Here is an 18,477-nt window from a genome sequence, read left to right on the forward strand (position 1 = left end):
CTCCAGTTCCTCAACTTGCTTGCCCAAAAGACCATGCAAAACTGGGGAAGCAAAACTCGTTTGGCCTTGCTTAGCCCATAGGGCATGCACTCTCCAAGCCCAGGGAAAACATGTGTTGCGTGTGAACGCCAGCACATGAGTGTGCTCTGCTCCTTACTGCAGCTAACCGAGCGCTCAGTGTTTTCACAGTCATAGCAATATTAGTTATTTATACCTATCTCATTGAAGGTAAATTAGGTGTTGAGGCAGGTAGGTTTATCTTCAGAATGTCCTTTGACGTAAAGAGGAACATCAGTTTTTTATCCTGTCAGGTAGGGTCTGTTTTAATGTTGAAGGTGAACAGAGACCTTCGAGCACCAGGTATGTCACATGGTGCTCCTGTTATCTAGGGAATTGTATTGCTTCAACTTGGAAACAGTTGTGAATAGGGATTAATGGACAAGATTGAGAGACTGATGGAACTGGGGTATGGCACCCGTCTGTTTAATTGGTGATGCAGAATATTTTTTGCTCAAGACACAATAAGCTAGGAGAGCTACTTTCAAATCTTCATAGATGGTTTCTGGAGGGCGATATTGGGGCTGGTGAGAGTGCCAGCTTGGCCGACAGGGAACTGAGGGTTCAGTTCAGTACAAGGTAATGGACAATTTGAAATGGGATGTTTTCAGGGGATAGGCTGAAATGGGATGGAGATTTTGAGCTGAGTATGTAGTATTTGTAGTAGCTTTTACTGGTCTCGTAATTACACATTTCTTTTTTTGTAGTTCTCTCTCTTTTATTCGTAGATTAATTGAGCAAAATACCAATCTTTAGGGACTGGCTCCCAGTAAAAAGAGAGGGAGGTGTACTCAAGAGGGTATGAGACCTCGGCTAACGTCTACATCCCAGGTACTGGTTAGTGTAATAGTTTAGGGAGAGGGTTAGGCCCAGAATTAAATAGGGACAGGCAGATGATTGCATGGTGAGAGTCCTTCACCCTGTCAGGCCCACTCTGCTGTGTCTCTGGTTGAACAATGTAAGCCTCCTCCTACTCAGGACCGCAAAGGCGTGGAGTCAAAGAACGCATGGAGCAGGGGCACCTAGGTAACCCTACCCCTGTAGGAAGGCAAATGCAGTGATTGTTGCAAAAATATTGATTTGTGAATTTGTACCCAGGTTTGGAATACCTGTATGTTTTAACGGTGATCAAGGACCCCAATTTGTCAGTAACGCTGCTATCCAAATTGGAGATTCAACATCATTTGCATTGCCCTACCATCCTCAGTCAGCAGGGGCAGTAGAGAGACTTAAATGGGGTCTTGAAGAATAAACTGGCCAAACTGTGTCAGGAAACAGGGTTGAAGTGGCCAGAAGCCCTCCTACAGGTTCTATTTAGTATGAGAAGTACCCCTAATAAGAAAACTGGCTTCAGTCCTTATGGAAGACCTAGGATATTGCCTGTAGCACCTCCGATGAAAACTATACCAGATAATTTGCAATTGTCGGATGATCGATTGTTGGCATTAATGTCTTCTGTCAATCTCATTTACAATCCGGTTCAAGCTGCTCTGCCATGGGACCAGAATCTCTAGGCCATTCCTTACTGCCCTGTGTCAGTGTCTTGATAAAGGTTCACCAAGAAAAGATGGCTCTAGCCCACAGGTGCAAGTGGCCGTACCGCATACTTCCCACTTCACACTCAGTTGTAAAGATTCAGGAGCACCCCAATTGGGTGCATGTGAATCTCCGCAAATGGGTGGTAGCCCCTGCAGTGTAGTTTCTGTTGCTTGGCTGATTTGTCTATCTGCGCTGACTTGCCCTAATGTAGTTATAGCAGAACATGATTCTATTGTGCAGACTATATTAGCTATGAAAAACCTGACTAACGTGAACTCGACTGATGTCAGGGCTTGGCCTTGGTATAAGAAATGGTGGATAATGCATTGGCAGGGGGTAACCTGTGATCTAAATGAAGCCTCGGAATGTGGGGTGGAACTTTGGTTGGGATTTATACCACGGCCATACAAATGTCCTGTGGTGGGTAGTAACATCTCCCTGTGAGACTCTACCAAATTGGATGAGTATTACTGTCACTGTTCTTTTTACTTTTACTAGGAGGAGAAACGCAATGATTTCTAAACTCATCTATTGGTATAAACACTGTACAGGAACCACATGGTTGACAACGCAGAGAGAGCTTGGATGTAATGGAAGCATAGCTCCTGATTTTGTAAACTTTCCCATGGCTATGCACAGAGTGGTGGTGCCTGGGTCGTGTTAATTGGAGGACCTTTGGTGCTGTAGTAGGTAAAGGGAAGGAATGCCCTATATGTTTGGAGTGTTATTTGCTAATGATAGTGGATGGGGAAAAAGTACAAGTTCAGTGAAGGTGCTTGAATTCTACTGCTGCCCAGTGCCAGTTTTCAGACAATTTATGCAATCAAATGTGTACTCTGATTCAGCATTTACAGTCCCCAGAAATGGACATAGGGGAGTTTATGAAGTATACTCAAGTATATAATCAACGGTTGTGGTACAACACTGTGTCGAATCTGGATGGTTTTGGCTATAGATATATGGTGTTAAATGTGAATATAGCCACAGTTCTGTTTACTGTTCCTTTGCTTTCCATTACCTTAATTGCACAAAGGGTGACAATAAGAAAGGGAAGTACTGGATAAAATGTGCAGTGGGCCTATTACTGCACGGGCAACCTGGGGTATATAGAAATGACCAAACATAGAGGGTCGAGTCGAGGGCCACTGAGCTCATATCTGGGGTAGAGCTTACCAGGGGTGAGGCATGTATTGGTGAGCTCCATGTAATAGGCACTCTGTTTGGTGCTCTTCAGAGACTAATAGATGCAGTACTTGACAAAGGAAGGAACCTGGAGTGTGACATGGCATCTGAAGAGGTGCAAGATTATCTGAACACCCAATTGATATTGAACTGAGAAGATGTGCAACATAATAGTTGGCCAAGATCGTTGAAGAATGTCTTTGGGATACCTGAACGTCTATGGCAATGGAGGAATGTCAAAGTACAGTAGCTGGTACTGTGAGGATAAAGCGTTTTCGTTCACAACGCATGGACCAATCAAAGGACTAAAGGCGCTGGCCCGTAGAATACTGTATGGACCCTGGGCAGGATTTAACTGGGAGTGGCTGATGCATCTCGAAGAATGGGAAATCAAACAACCCAACAACCCCTCCCGCTAACTGATCACTGCCCCGGGGATGATGCCTGATTTGGGGTTTAGTGTTTATTAAAATTGGGAGTCGTGGCTTTTGCAGCCCCCACCTTTGCAATCTTTATGTAAACTACGCGAGGGACATATAGTGTCGGTTGGAAAAGGAGTATACTGGGAAGTTGAGGGAACAGGTTACAGTTTGGTAGGGAGAAGGTTGTTAAGACGGAAGACAAAAAAAGAAGGCACATTTATTTACCTAACTTCAGTTCTGTTCCATCTGTTTGGAATTTTACTGTACATTACTCAGTAACTAGCCCCCAGAGGCCAAAGGTCTTGGTGTGCTGCTATGAATGTGTAAGGCATGTCCCCTCTGATGCCAATAAAATAATCTAAAAGAGCCAAAATATAAGATGCACCAGAAACAGGAGCAAAACATGTATTGCCATAGACTGTCAAGCAGGGAATTATCCGACAGACATTCAAATGCTAAAGGAGTGAGTTCATACTTGTATTATATTTTCAGAAAGCAAAAAGCAACACATACAACTCGTTTTATGGTGATTGGCTAGTAAGCATTGCACTATACATGATTGAATTGCATTGGCCTATTATAAACAAGTGGCAGGCTAGTTAGCTCATTGTGCAGTGATATTCAAGACCCTTTTGGATCATCCACAAGGCTGTCTGGGGCCTGTCACCTCTATACATCTAGCTTCCACTCCCTAAATACCTGCCTACTAGAGTTCTTCGGTCCTCTAGATCAAACTCTCCGTGGGTCAGATGTTTCTCCAAGCAGAGAGTGGGAGGTAGATCCCTTTCCTCGTTTCGTTCCTCCCTCTGGAACAGCCACCCTGCCCCTCTAGTCTTGAGCCGGATCTTCTTAAGTTCCGGAAACATCTCCATGACTTTGCTTTACTTCTTGCCCTTCTCTCTCCCCCTCCTGTGCTAATGTCCATCTGCACCTGGTGCCTTCTGAGCCATACATGGACCAGGCCACCTCCTAACCAGTCTCCCCCAGCTTCCCTATCCAGCACTTTCCCTTGGGCACTGTTCCCCTAACAAGCCCAAATGTGGTCCATCCTGGCCATCACACTTATCTGCCCTTGGCCCTTTTTTCCCTTGCCACTTGCTCTCATTGATGCCCCTCAGTACTTGCTTACCCCCTCTTGGCCACCCTCCTCCATCCCCTCTTTATGCCCCCCTCTGCACTGATCACCTTTGTACTTGCACAATAGGATTGTCACAAGGCCACTATAACCATCATTGTTGTTCTCTAGGTTTCCACCCAGCCCCAACTGTGGCTACTGTGATTTGTGTCCTTTGGGCTCTCTCCCACTCTCTAGGGGACCCCCTACCTGTGGTTACTGCTGTACTGTCATCTGTGTCCTTTAGGCTCTCTCCCACTCTCTAGGCCCCTCCCAACTGTGGCTACTGTTTACTGTGACCTGTGTCCTTTAGGCTCTCACCCACTCTAGCCCCCCCTTCCTAACTGTGGTTACTGCTGTACTGTCATCTGTGTCCTTTAGGCTCTCTCCCACTCTCTAGGCCCCTCCCAACTGTGGGTACTGTTTACTGTGACCCGTGTCCTTTAGGCTCTCACCCACTCTAGCCCCCCCTTCCTAACTGTGGTTACTGCTGTACTGTCATCTGTGTCCTTTAGGCTCTCTCCCACTCTCTAGGACCCCACCCCACTGGGGGTACCCTTTGTACTGTTGAGGGACCTGTCTGCCTCTTCTGTGTGTTCCATACTTTGTGACCTCCCCCTCTGCACATCCCGCATCCTCTCTTGCGTTCCTACTTCCTCCTCGCAACCTCAATGGGGCTTTCCATCTCCCCTATCTTCTCTAACTTCTACTCTATCTCCTATCCTATCCCTCTCACTAAGCCAGGAAGTTAGAAGGACATCCTGGTTTCCAACCCAGGCCTCCCTATCGCTGATACCTACATCAGTGCTTCCTCCAGACAAACTCCTACCGACATCCTCTTGGTAATTCCCTCTCCAGACCTATGGACCGCTCATATGGTCCCTGTTCTCTCTCCTTTCTCTTCCTCTCCCATTAATGGTGGCACACGGTGGGAGGTCCTCTTTGCCTCCTTCCACTCCTCCAAGACCATCATTAATGTATTTCTGAATGGCAGCATCTTGGTCCAGGGCCCTCAGCCCAATCTCCTCCTTTTTGATAGGCGTCTCCCGCATCTTATCAACTTCCTTCCTTCTCCTGCTACTCTTAACAGCTCCTCCATGGCTCGTCTGCCACCTCCTTCTTCTGTCACCTCTCTGGAACCCTCCTGGCTACTTTGCTTTCTCCTTCTACCTCCACCGCCCACTCTCGGGCCCCTCTACCACCTCTGCAGGGCATACCATAAGCTTGTACCCATCCACAGATGTCTTTCAAATGTAGCAACATGCTCCAAGTCACTACTCTCAACTCTCACTCTGCTGTCAACAACTCTTGAAGAACTTAACTTGGATGTCCTGTCTCTCACCGAGGCATGGTTCACAACCAGCGCTGTCATGAGTTTTGACACTCTCCTCCCCAATGGCTACAAGATCCTCTCCAAACCCAGAACCAATCGTCCCAGAGGTGGAGTAGCTCTGATCTTTCTGGAGTGGGTGTATGCTTCTGTCATTCCTATGCAGGCCTACTCCTTCATTGAATGTCTGGTTTGAAGGCTATCTATCTCTCCTGCCCTCTCTCTGACTGTGGCCACCATCTACAGGCCACTTGGCCAGGTCGCCGTCTTCCACTCAAAGTGGGCTGACCTCTCCTCTTCTTGCCTCTATATCTCAACTTCTCCTCCTCTGAGACCTCAGCATCCATCTGGATGCATCTAATCCCTCCTATGGGCTCTTCTGCAACCTCTGCGACACTCTTTCCATTCTACCCTGTGGTTCAACACACTTTGCGGGACACACCTTGGATGGTCTCATCTCCTCAGACATCACCCTCTCGAACCATCTCATCACTCCTCTCTCTTGGACTGACCACTTTCTGCTCTCCTCTCACCTGAAGCTCTCTGTTCCCCCAGGCAAAGCTGACCCCAGCACTGCCACCTACCTTCTTGGTCATTCGGCCCATGAAGCCCGTGTCAGTGGAGGCCTTTGATGCTACTTTCTCTGCTCCTCCTATGCCTGCTGCTGACTCGCACCCTGACACTGCCCTCTCTAACCTGCATCTTTCCATCTCCAACACTCTTCATGTCTTTGCCCCAGTCATGAGAATCTGTCTGAAGCCTACCTCCAAATGCAACTCATGGTGTGACTCTGATCTCGCTACCCTGAAACACAAGTGTATGCTGGCTGAGAGGAAGTGGAGGACATTGGATGCATCCTCTTCACAAACTGGCCTGCCACCTGCTCAAAAGGCAATTCCGACTCTGTCCTGACCAAGAAGAGAGCCGGCATCAAAACATACATCTCTGTGGCCTCTAACAACACAGCAGAACTCCTTAACATCTGCAAGGAGCTGGCCAATCCTTCTTCAGTCTCCACCACTCCTGTTCCCTCCCAGGCCCTCTGTACAACTCTGGCTTCTCACTTCACCACTAAAACTCAGGACCTCCTGTCCTCTCTCCTCTTCCTCTCCCTCTACCTCTCTTGGCCCCTGTCTGGCCGCCTCTCCTCCTCCTCTCGCCTCTCTCTCTGACCAGTTCTGACAAGGTTTCTAGACAAGTCTGATCTATGAAACTGTCATGCAAGCAGGTGCTCCCCTGCTCCTCCAGAACCATCAAGGACCACATTGACACCCTTGCTCCAGCGTTGGCCAATTTCTGCAATATCTCCTTTGCCACTGGAACTTTCCTCTCCCCCCTCAAGCACGCCCTTGTGCGCCGACTCCTGAAAAAGTCTTCGGCCGATCCTTCCTGTCCGGCAACCTCCCTCCCAATATCTTTCACTCCTTTCCTGGGCAAACTCCTGTAAAAGCTGGCCATCTCCTAGCTTACTCTTGACACTGAATCTGTTGGTTCTCTGCATGGCCATCAGTCTGGCTCAGAGCATCCAGAGGCACGGAAACTGCTCTCCTGAACACCCGGGAAGATCTGCTCACTAATCTCGATTCTATCCTCTGCTTTTGACACGGTCAGTCATGCCATCCTGATCAATCTTCTCTGTGAGAACCTGGGCATCACGCATCATTCCCTGGCTTGGCTGACCTCCTGCACCAACCCGCCCATTCAAAGTTGGGTCCTTTCTCTCCACAACTTTTCTCTTCACATGTGGTGTTCCCCAGGGGTCTAACCTCTCACCCAATGTCTACTTGGCCCCTTTGGCCCACCTTATCTCTACCTTCTCCTCTAACTTTCAGTGTTATGTGCATGACACTCGGCTCTCCTTTAGTCTACCCTCAGACTCCTCTCCTTTCTCGCTCATTCCCGACTGTCAATCCATGATTCGGGAGTGGTGCAGCTCCAACGATCTCTGCCTTAATGCCAGTAAGACTGAGATCATTCTCATTGGGACCTCTCCTCCCACTTTCCCTCTCTTTCTGGCCACCTTCCTTGGGCACTCTTGCTTTGCCTTCCCGTGAGGCTAAAACTCTCGTCTTCTCTCCTCACATCACAGACCTTGCCAAGAAGGCCCACTACCAGCTGGACCTCCTCAGACGTATTCTTCCACCAGAAGCTCACTGTCCCCACAGCCCTGGTTCTCTCTAAGATGGACTACTGCCACAGCCTCTTTCCCAATCTGCCTTACTCTACTCTCTGCAAATAATCCAGAACAGGACTGCAAGACTTGTCCTTGGCCTCAAGCCCAGGGACCGTATCTCTCCAACCCTGAAATCTCCCATCTGTCTTTTGATGGCTGCAACAATCAAGTTCAAGACCCTCTGAATCATCCACAAGGCTTTCTGGGGCCAGGGCGCACATTAGATCTAACTCTTTCTTCCTAAACACCTTCCTTCTCAAGCCCTTCGCTCAGCCACCTCCAACTCTTTGGGTCAGACGCTTCTCCAGGCAGAGAGTGGGGGGTAGATCTCACTCCTTTGCAGGTGCGTCCCTCTGGAATGGCCTCGCTGCCCCTCTCAAACTAGAGCTGTACCGCCTAAAGTTCCAGAAGCAGCTCAAGACCTTCCTTTTTGCTTCTGATTTCTCTCTCCCCTGCTGATCAACCTGTATGCTGCACTGACTGGTTGCCTTGCTACCCTCAGTCTCACTCGTACCAGGCTTCCCCTTGACCAGTAGCCCCTGCACTGCCTCAAGGCCTACCGCACAATTAGGGGCTATACCTGGAACCCTACAGTCCCCTCCCACCTTGCACTTACCCAGAGCCATGCTACCCTGGCTGCACTTACTCAGATAATTGTTGCCCTGATTGCACTTCCACCTTCCTTCCCCTTGTCACTTCCCCGCTGCATTGCCCCTGCACTTTTGTGTATCACACTTGCACGATCTTAGTGACACAAGGCCTAGTACGATTGTTTTATCCTCCCTCTGTTTTCCCTCCCTTGTCTTGTGGCACCTAGAAACACTTGTGTACATGTGGTTTATAAATTACTTCTCATATCATATCATCTGGCTTCTCATCGAAGCATTAGACACATGTATCAGTAAAAAGGTATTTCCCATTGGTTGTTCCAGGGTGAGTGGAAGTGGAGTGAACAATTAGACCAAACAGCTTGGTTACATATGACACAATAAAATATAAGTTGATTTCCTTCCTCAAGGAACCTTTAGCAATTGGCACCAGCATTCTATTCTCGTCATTATGAACTGTATTTATAAGTTTAGTTTGTAATTTCACTCCTGGGAAGGTTACTCACATGCATGAGTTAATTTGTCCTGTGTGTCCTTTCGTTTCAAGACTTTGGGCAGCATCACAAGTTGGGCTGGGCGGAAAATATGTGGTGGTAAAGCTGTTACCCCCATATTATCGCTCCGCCCAACTATGAGTTGGGTGGAAAATCGGCAGATTTATCCGCAGCTCCAAGCCGGCGGCGAATATGCCGACTCTCCGCCCATTTTCAGCATTATTAGCACCAGAGTAATTGCACCAAAAATGCCCCAGTAAGTCCAATGGACACAATATAAATGGGGAGTTACCGTCCCAACACAACTCTGGATCCGGCGATAATAGCGTTGGGCTGATTTGCAGTAACGCTATTTGCATTGGGCAGTATCCCAGTGGATTTAACGCCGGGATACCACCCACTCGTGATGAGGCACTTTGCTGTTTGAAAACGGTGATCTTTGGCAGTGTAGGGTATTTTGTATAGATTTGGGGCCTAGCGGTATTTTCTTACTGCCAAAATGAAAATAATTCAGTACTAATCACTCTTTGCATTCAGATTAGATTTGGTATATAGTACTACAGTATACATACATTATTTCAGCACACTGATACATTTAGTGATATACATTATGTTGGTATGCGTTATTGGTGGTATTTCTGGTGAGCATAATTCCTTTGTTTTATATGTGGCCCCAATATCCAGAACCCCTTATTTTTGCTTAGTTTGTTCGTGTGATCACTAGAGAGGCCTCAGGCTTACATTTCAGGAACACCACATTTTCAATTGGAGTGCCACCATGGGCTGTCCTCGCTGTCTTGTCTATGGCAGCGAGCTAACATGCGGTATTTATCACCAACTAATCTACATCGGTGAACTATGTCCAGGGCCTCTCTTTCTGCTGACTCATGTACCTCCAGCAGCAGTCTATCTCATTATATTATTATTATATTCCGTTCAGAAACATACACTTATATACTACATGGAATCATGCACACAGCTACCGCTAATTCTTATTTTTAGCTAGCTTAACAATGACAATTGCACTGTCTAAACCTCTCCCCATATTATCAGTACTGTAATGGTAGATGCACAAATAAAAGAGAAAAATAAAACGCACTATCCGTCTGCTTTCAGATATTTTTTGTGTATTATAAAAAATTGCATTTCAACACGATCTTACTCTTTTTACAGAAATAAATGGAAATTGCACAATAACAACCTTATCTGTAACAAAATGAGAAGAGAGCGGCGAGAACATACTCAATTCACAACATTAAACCTGTTGATAAAACACTGGAGTTCCCTCTTCCATGCTGACTGAATAGTTTCGCACACATACACACTGCCCCCACACTCTGTAATATAATTACCAGGCCTGTCCAGCATGTGAAGTTCGTCGGCTGGTCGCCTTCTGGAAGTGGTTCAATGAATTCTTCTTAAATCACCCCAGCAAGGACGAGCATCTGCCGTCACTCAAAAAGGGGCTTATTGACTGGAATTCCCAGTCTCTGCAGCAGTGCACTGGGATGCGCTTTTTCAATCGGGAAAATCCCCAGCCACCAGCCAGGTCTTTCTCCCAGCTATGTAAAATGTCTTCTCCTTTTCCCCGAGATTCATTAGCAAAGCTCTGTTACAGCCTGCCAAACGAGTTTAACCAATGAAATTCTATCATGTCCTACCCTCCTTTTCTTTAACAATGGCTTGGCTTATACAATTGCAACTGTAACCAAACTGATTTCCTGCTTATTCGAGTCTTTGCTTCCTACAAATACTGTGGACATAGCGCATATAGAAGCAAAGAAAAATAAATCTGGATGCGCGTTTAAAATGACTTTCAGAGCCTGTCATTTTCCATCCCATTTTGCACTGGAGAACACATTATTATAATATTAATGAGTTAGAATCGTTAGTATTGCTAATAAGGTTAGTTCATTAATCCTCAAATGTGTCTCCTGCAACAGAGGAATTTCAGGTGGAGAAAAAAAAATATGCTTTTAACTATGAAAAAAATTATTTGCATTTTAAATGTAGAAATCGTTTTTGACTGAATAGCCTGTTTTCATTTACATGTCCATGTCACACTGGCAACACATGCCTTGCTGTACCGCATTATAGCAATGCACCAAACCCATGCAGTGGTGCTGCATAAAAATAATGCTAAATACTCTTACAGCAGGGGAGCTAATATGCATATGCAGAAATGTTTGTACATTATCATGAAAATGGCCGCATTCCGTATTATCTATCATGAAAGTAGCCAAATTCAATATTATCTGCAAATGATGCGATTGCATTATACTAGTTGCAGGGTCTCAAGTAATTCTTGTGTTCGACAGAGGTACTTGTGTGAGTTTTGATTTTTTGAAGGATCCCCATTACATGTGCATTTGCTCGATGTGAAAATATGAAAAGCTGTATTAATTGTGATTCCTAATGTAAACTCTTCTGGATATTGAATTTGTGACACAGAAGACTTTATAATTGTAATTTGTCCTGGAGGGGGCAATGCAGTGCTTTGTCTTCCCTAGCTCTGTGATCATATTGTTTTGCATTGTGCCACTCACTCTTGCCAACTCATAAGTTGTATTTCAGTTACTGTGCCTGAAAATATAGTTTTGTTATAGTTTGCTGAGACACAGCTTGTGACAACTCGGAAAGCCTGTGTCATCTTGGCTAATCGATGTGCAATGTCTTTCTTCAGATATCTGGTGTTTTTGTAGCTTTTGTTAAGTTGCATTTGTTTGACTCACCACAGCAAGCTAGACTGCAGGGAGAGCTTTCCGCTGTGACTGTGTAAGATGTTGCGAACTTTGGAATGTGCCTTTCAGTGAACGCTCTTGAGTGCTGAATTTATCATGTGCGGAAGGGGGAGAATCTCATGCTGCGAGAATGATTTTCTAAGCCTACGTGAGGTGCATTCAATGAATGTATACTTATTAATATAAGCACTCTGGCCATACATTTTCTAAACAGACACAAACTAAAGCTGTGTCAGGCTAAGTAGGTGGGTGTGTGTGTGTTGGGAAGTGGGGGAGGGTTCTTTCTAAGAAAGAAAGGCTGACTAAATCTGGAGTTCTCATGTGCTTTTGGCTAATGTAACCTGGCGGCACTCCTTTATTTTATCACTCTGAACATCTCTTCGATACTTCTAAAGCGGATTCAAACTACGGCTGATTTGGGTTAAAAGTACACGTGTGCTTCCCTGTACATTATAGCCTAACTAAAAGGTATATGGGAGGCTGTGTTGGGCCTGCATGCAATGTTTTGCACTAAATGGGCTGCTTTGCTTCATGGCTGTTTTGTGTAGTTTCTCAGCTTATAATTCCGTACTGGCTTAGAACGCTGAATAAATGTATGCATATTTTCATACTTGCCTACACTTGTGAAAATAAATACATTGGTTGTGTAGAATTAGTAGCACTGTGAGTCACTGTTCATACAGGTACTAAGCAGTTTACTGTTTTCTGGCCAGCTACAGAGAGAATTACGGTAAAGTTTGAGTTTTTGAAGGGGTGGCCCAAATTAATGCCACATAGATTTCATGATTTAGAGGAAGTAGAGGAAGCTGTTGTGACAAAGAGTATGCAGGTGTTGGAGACGGTGTTCAATAGAGAGAAACAGGCATTTGAAGTGGCCCATTGTACAACCACAATATGTATGGCAGGAGATGCTTTGAGTGCATTAAATCAGAAAGTGTCTGAGCAGCCTTATATTGCCACCACAGTATGTCTCGCAGCATTTTCTCTTATAATCGTTGAGGTAATCAGGTGTTGGATGAGGAGCTGTCTCCATTCAGGAGCCGTGGTAATACAAAATGGACGCTCCAGCTCGCCTCGTCTTCAGTCGCCCCCTGACCTAGGCCCCTCCTTTTCCCTACTAGAAGTACAGCTGGAAACTATATGATGTTACAGAAAGCCTTGGGGAAATTGTTGCAAACCAATGAGGATGATTGTATGTATTGTAAAGAGTAATGCTTTTAGTGGTAGATGGTTTTCCTGTGCAAATGAAAAGCTGGTTTGGACCATAGTTAGGGGAGGAATCGAATAGAACTCCATGTGGATAGGAGAAACAGGTGAATTGTGAATTAGTGGAGGGGTTGAAGAAATTGAGTTAGATTATCTGCATGTAACCACATATCTGGTGGTTCGGTGAACATTGATGGCACATGCGGGGAAGGGGGGTTAACCCAATTTGTTATGGTGCCATAAAGGCGTGTGATAATGAGTGATCATATGAGTAAACGACCATATCGGAGGAGGATTTGGGAATGTATTTAAATACATGAAATGCCTGTGTGCTTATTATGTTTCGTTTAAGTCCCAGTAGATATTGGATAGTGAAATTGCCATTTATTGCCATGGTCCAGACCATGGGGGGTAATATAAGGGGAGGGCGCTTTGGAGTCGTGTTGGGTTAGCTTGGGTGGAATGCTAGTGAGGTGCTGTCCATTTATTGGCAATAAATGACATCTTGCCTTATCCATTTCCAAACAAATTCCTTGGTCATTTTGTTGTGATTTAGATTGACAAGTAGTACTTTACACAGTTGGGTAGGGTCTGCGGAAATGTTGATGGTGAATTGCGCCTTTAGGGTAGCAGGTTCATGGCACAGTACCGATTTTACAATGTGCAAAGCCTGTGGATTCAGTCCCAGAAGTACATTTTTAGCTCCTTAATTTGTAGCAGCCGTCTCTGCATCTGGCACTTACTTGTGCACTTGATTTCAGGTACTGCCACCCCTTTGTGACTGATCCATTTAGCTGGTTCCATGGGTCAATGGGCATCTGGACTACTGTATGCTTGGTAATGGGACTGAGTGCAGTCGGTACCATATGCAGAGGTCTACCATTAGGAAGGGACTCAGAAGTTTACAGGTTCTGGTACACATCCTCACAATTCATCTTTGAGTTGTTTGCTTCCCTTCATAAACCTGGTCATATCTATTTCTAGCATCTCTATCCTTGATGTACTAAGTGGCTTGTAGCAATGACTGTGCATTACCATGTATGACCAATTCCATACCCCACTCTCTTACTGTGTAGAAGCAATGCCTGACCTCAGTACTTTTTTGCAGAGCTAGGGCCATTGGAGATATCCTTGCTTACAGGCAGTAAAGGCTGTCACCATCCAAATGGAGACCACCTATCCAGCGATGTTGAGAGACTCGTACACAGAAACTGGTTTTCTTGGACAACGTGATGTTGAGGGATATTGGGCTTTTCAGGTGCACAGTCGTTGTTTGTGTGTGTCTGGATAAGCTTGAGGCCTCGCTCACAATGGCGTGCACACATTTCTGACTAGAATCGCATGCAGGTTTGCAAGATGTTCTGTAAGTCTCAGGGAGGGACTAACGTTCATTATATTGGTCAAAGTCCAGAGGTGCATTTCTGTACTTCATTACTGTATATGGCCAGGGTACGAGGAACTGGAATCAATTTCATTTTGTTGTGACAAGCATATGCTTGGAGGTGCTGAGGAGCCTATAAAATTGGCAACATGCTGTGGTCGCAGAACCTTCATTCTAATCCGTTTGTCATCAAATCTGTTTATCAATTTTCTGAAGCTTTTATTGGATGGTTAAATACCCTAACAATGATGAATCAAGATGTAATTCTTGCGAAAGTCTCAGATGTATACTTCTGTGAGTGAGAATGAAAATGGTAGTATTTTGTTGAATGCATCTTTTGCTATGTGGCTAGAAATGAATTCCTTACCAATCAGTCAGCCGGGCAAATTAGTAGAAACCATGCTTATGTGGGATAGAAATTGAACTCTTATTATAGGCTGTAACAAATGCTAGCGCCCAATGTAAAGAAGATATTTTGGTCAAGAAATCCCCTCTCCCCCACCCCAAGAATGGACCCAGCTACATGTTGAACGGTGGGCAGCAATGCCTATGTATTGTTATTGTGACACATTACTTCATGCCCTATCTCTGCAAGACTTATTTTGCACATAGTCTCAGTGGTTTCACTTCTTCTATTGCGCACGCCACCTAGGCACACAAAAGCTGAAGTGACATGAATGAAACACGTCTGGCCCATCACAAACACGCACATGTGCACACAAACAGCATGCCAGCCTGATCCTTCCCCACTGTTTCCTTTTCTGTGCAAGCACCACTTCAATGGGTGAACAAGTCAAGCCAGGTGGGAGATGGGCAGTATGTTTGGACTGTACCCTTGTATGTCGAATAGGTTGTAAAGCAATGATCGAAATAGTTCCTGATTTTGGAATTTCAAAGAACTAAAGAGTAACACTGTTTATGCTGCACATTTCTTTTCTGGCAGGTAAGAATGATTGATTCTTCTTTTCTTGCAGCCATTGCCTGAAAAGTTTATAATGAAAGGAATGGTGGAACGATTTAATGATGAATTTATTGAAACTCGCAAAAAGGCATTGCATAAGTTTTTGAACAGGATAGCTGAACATCCAACTTTAACATTTAATGAAGATTTCAAGGTTTTTCTTACTGCGCAAGCATGGGTAAGAACAACGTATTTTGATGTACTGATGCTACTTGCTAGACACTGGTAGAAATATTACCACGGTCTTCTTTCATTCACTTTTTTATTTGTTCATGGAGTTAGAGAGAAATGTCGACGTTTTATTGTAAATAGAAAATGAATATCATCACCACAAGAAATGACAATGTGATTTGTATTCCTCTTGCTCCCACTAGTTCACCTATGCCCCCAACTTCAGTGCCTACGTCTTTTACCAAGAAATGTTAACAGGTAACAGACACATAATCAACTCTTCTCTTTTCTTGAACTGCAAAATAAATGTGATCCCCCTTTGTGAACCTGCACAGTAATCGTTCATTTTACATAGAATTAAATGAACTTGCAAAAAACGTGCAAACCTTTTCTCAAAACACATACACCATAGTAAAAGATAACACGATCACATCCAGCAAAATTGACAATTACGCCAAGCACACCTTGGTCTAGGGACATTTCCATCCTGAGTGTACCAGTGTAAGGCTGGCAAAGTTAACACCCCTAAAGGGTAAAACAAATCTCACCTTTATTAGAAAACTCATTTTGAAAGTTCAAACCTTTAATGTAGACTTAATGTTGTTTCATAGCACATCTCTGTGTTGTCTAAAATACTGTAGCTCCTGCCAAACACAAGTTGTGTTCTCCTCTCTCACCTATCTATATGAATGCACTTGCTGGAACCAGTATTTGTTTCTGCCTTTGTTGTGAATGTGTCCTCTGGGATATGTACGGACTGCCCAAGTCTCCAGTGAGTTAATAAAAGATAGATGCTAAACACTGGGCCCTTGCACAAGGGCCTTTTTCTGTCTGCATACATGTTCAGTCTTTTATTGTCTATGCTATCCAAGTATTGGCATCTACACATATGTGTTACATTTTATTGGTAGAGTATGCACACACGCCATGTGAGTAATTCCTTGATGCTAGGCTATTTCTGAAAAAGAGCTGATTCTGCAATGTGCACAAATTTAATTTAGTGCTACTGTGAGTACAGTGCATGTTTACAACAATCTGGCTTCAATTCTTCTGAAGCCATTCCCAACGTTTTGTGACACATAATAAAAAAGATAGCTGTTCTGCTAGGGCTTGCTTTGATAGGTCATATGCACCTGTTACACTTAGAAACTTAGGGTCAAATTAAAACAATAGACTCTGTTTGACCAGGCCTTCCAGCCATCAGTCATATAAATGCCCATGGTTTTAAGCTAAGTTAATGTATTTTTTAACATGGAATCTTAGCACATCAAGACACTCAACCTTCACGCATGGTTTCTGAGAGGTTGAGATATAAGTATTGGGACCGCCCTGTTGACGTGATCCCGATTTTGCCTTCTGCCACAAGGCCAGCAACAAAATTCTTATACCAATGCCATTGGAATGCATTCTGCAGCTGGTTTAGTGGAAATGATGGTGGTTCCTTGAAACACACCTATGGTGGTGCCATTTTTGTTACTCTTAGCAAATCTGGGGCTCCTCATGGGAACAATAAAAGGTTATTGGCATTGCTTTCAATCTTCAGGCACACTTCGGAAGAGGCATCTTATTTCAAGATGCCATTAATCGTTCAATTTCTTAAAGGGCCCACTAACGTGTTCCCACCTACACCTTTTTCAAGTACTGATTCAGGATCTCAATTTTGCGTTTACATTTCAGAGATGTGCTCCCTTTGAGCCACTCCAATTATGTCCACTAAGACAAGCTTTCAAAACCATTCTTTTGCATTGACATCAGCCCGCAGGGTGAGTGAGTTGCAGGCCTTTATCTAGTAAGACTCCATTTACTATTTATTTTTATTTTTTTGCCAAACATTGTTTCAGATTTTCATTTATCCCAGAAAATCGTGCTTCCAACATTGTATCCGCCTCCTCGTCCTTCTAAGGAAGAGGAAAGGCTACATAGGATTGATCGCAGAAGGGCCTTGAGGCCCCAGCCCCCACAGACCTAATGCTGCTTTGGGTGTATTATCAAAAGATGAGGATTGTGTCATTTCAAAGAACGAGTTGCTTACCCCTGGTATAAAAAAGATTCTGACTGGATGTTCCTCCCACGTATTCATCGCCCCTCCCAACCTACCCTGTTGTAGAATTTCCAGGCATTACACGTTCTGCTCTTTCAAAAGTCTAGTGCTGTCTGGGACTCGCTGATGCTGGCATTTCTGCAAGAGGAAGTTGTAAAAACAGAACTGAAGCCAACTGGCTCTGCGCCTTTTACATATACACAGACTATGATGTCGACTCCCAGATGGAAGCCATTGAGGGACATCAAGTCGGGGCCCTCTACCGAGATTTCTTATATATACATTTTTTTTTTGCTGGATGGAAAGATATACAAAAAAAATTAGGAATATGTGGCCGAACATCCAGTTAAAAGAATGTTACCTGGGGTAAGTAACTTGGTTCTTCTATCACCCTTTCGGCCTCCTTGAACATAGTGTCCAACTGTTGCTGCATGTTCTTTTCTATGTCAGCCATATACTTTCGGTTGCCTTTTTCCTTTTGTTACCTAGCACTGGACCCCTCAGGCTTCCCGTTATCCTTTTTTGCCACCCCCTACACCCCCTTTGCTGGCTTGGAGACAGCTGCTGTCGGTGAGTGTCCCCTGCGACAGGTTTCAGCATTGGATACAGCCTGTAGGGAGGGGGTGGCGTGCTAGGTGGCCCCGTTGTGTCACTGCCCCCCCTTCGCAGGCTCCTCCTTTTCTCACCTCCTGGAGCTTCCTTAGCCCTAGGATGTTTTGCCGGCTCTTTCATTTGGATCCTTCATAGATTTCTAAAAGTACGAAAACCTGCTTTCTATTATTTCACAATCACCCTTCCCCAAAATTCCTGCTGCTCACTCTCACCTATCACACACACTCACTTCTCACACATCCATACTTACCTATCCACATTCACTGGCCCACCGACTTGCACCTATCATGCTCACTGGCCTTCTCCACAGGCCCACCCACTCAATGTTAGGTCAACTATGGCCCTCTCCAAAGGCCAACCTGTTTCCCAACCTACTGTTAGTATGCAAATGCCTGGCCATAACTTCTCCGCCTAGTGTGTGCCACTACTTATGCACAGCACAATA

General features: G+C 44.8%; 1 protein-coding gene across 2 annotated transcripts in view; it reads left to right on the forward strand.

Annotated features, from left to right (window-relative positions):
• The window catches only part of SNX7 (sorting nexin 7), a 305,876-nt gene that overhangs the window by 90,030 nt on the left and 197,369 nt on the right, over positions 1–18,477 (forward strand). The window contains exon 4 of one of the 2 annotated variants that reach the window (XM_069641532.1): positions 15,222–15,386. The exons of the other annotated variant lie outside the window; for it this stretch is intronic. Coding sequence (XP_069497633.1) covers positions 15,222–15,386 — 165 coding nt within the window. The remainder of the gene's footprint in view (positions 1–15,221; positions 15,387–18,477) is intronic. 2 annotated transcript variants of the gene reach the window in all.

Source organism: Ambystoma mexicanum, chromosome 1q (genome assembly GCF_040938575.1).
Source record: "Ambystoma mexicanum isolate Mex_15411 chromosome 1q, UKY_AmexF1_1, whole genome shotgun sequence".
In the NCBI taxonomy this organism is placed as follows: domain Eukaryota; kingdom Metazoa; phylum Chordata; class Amphibia; order Caudata; family Ambystomatidae; genus Ambystoma; species Ambystoma mexicanum.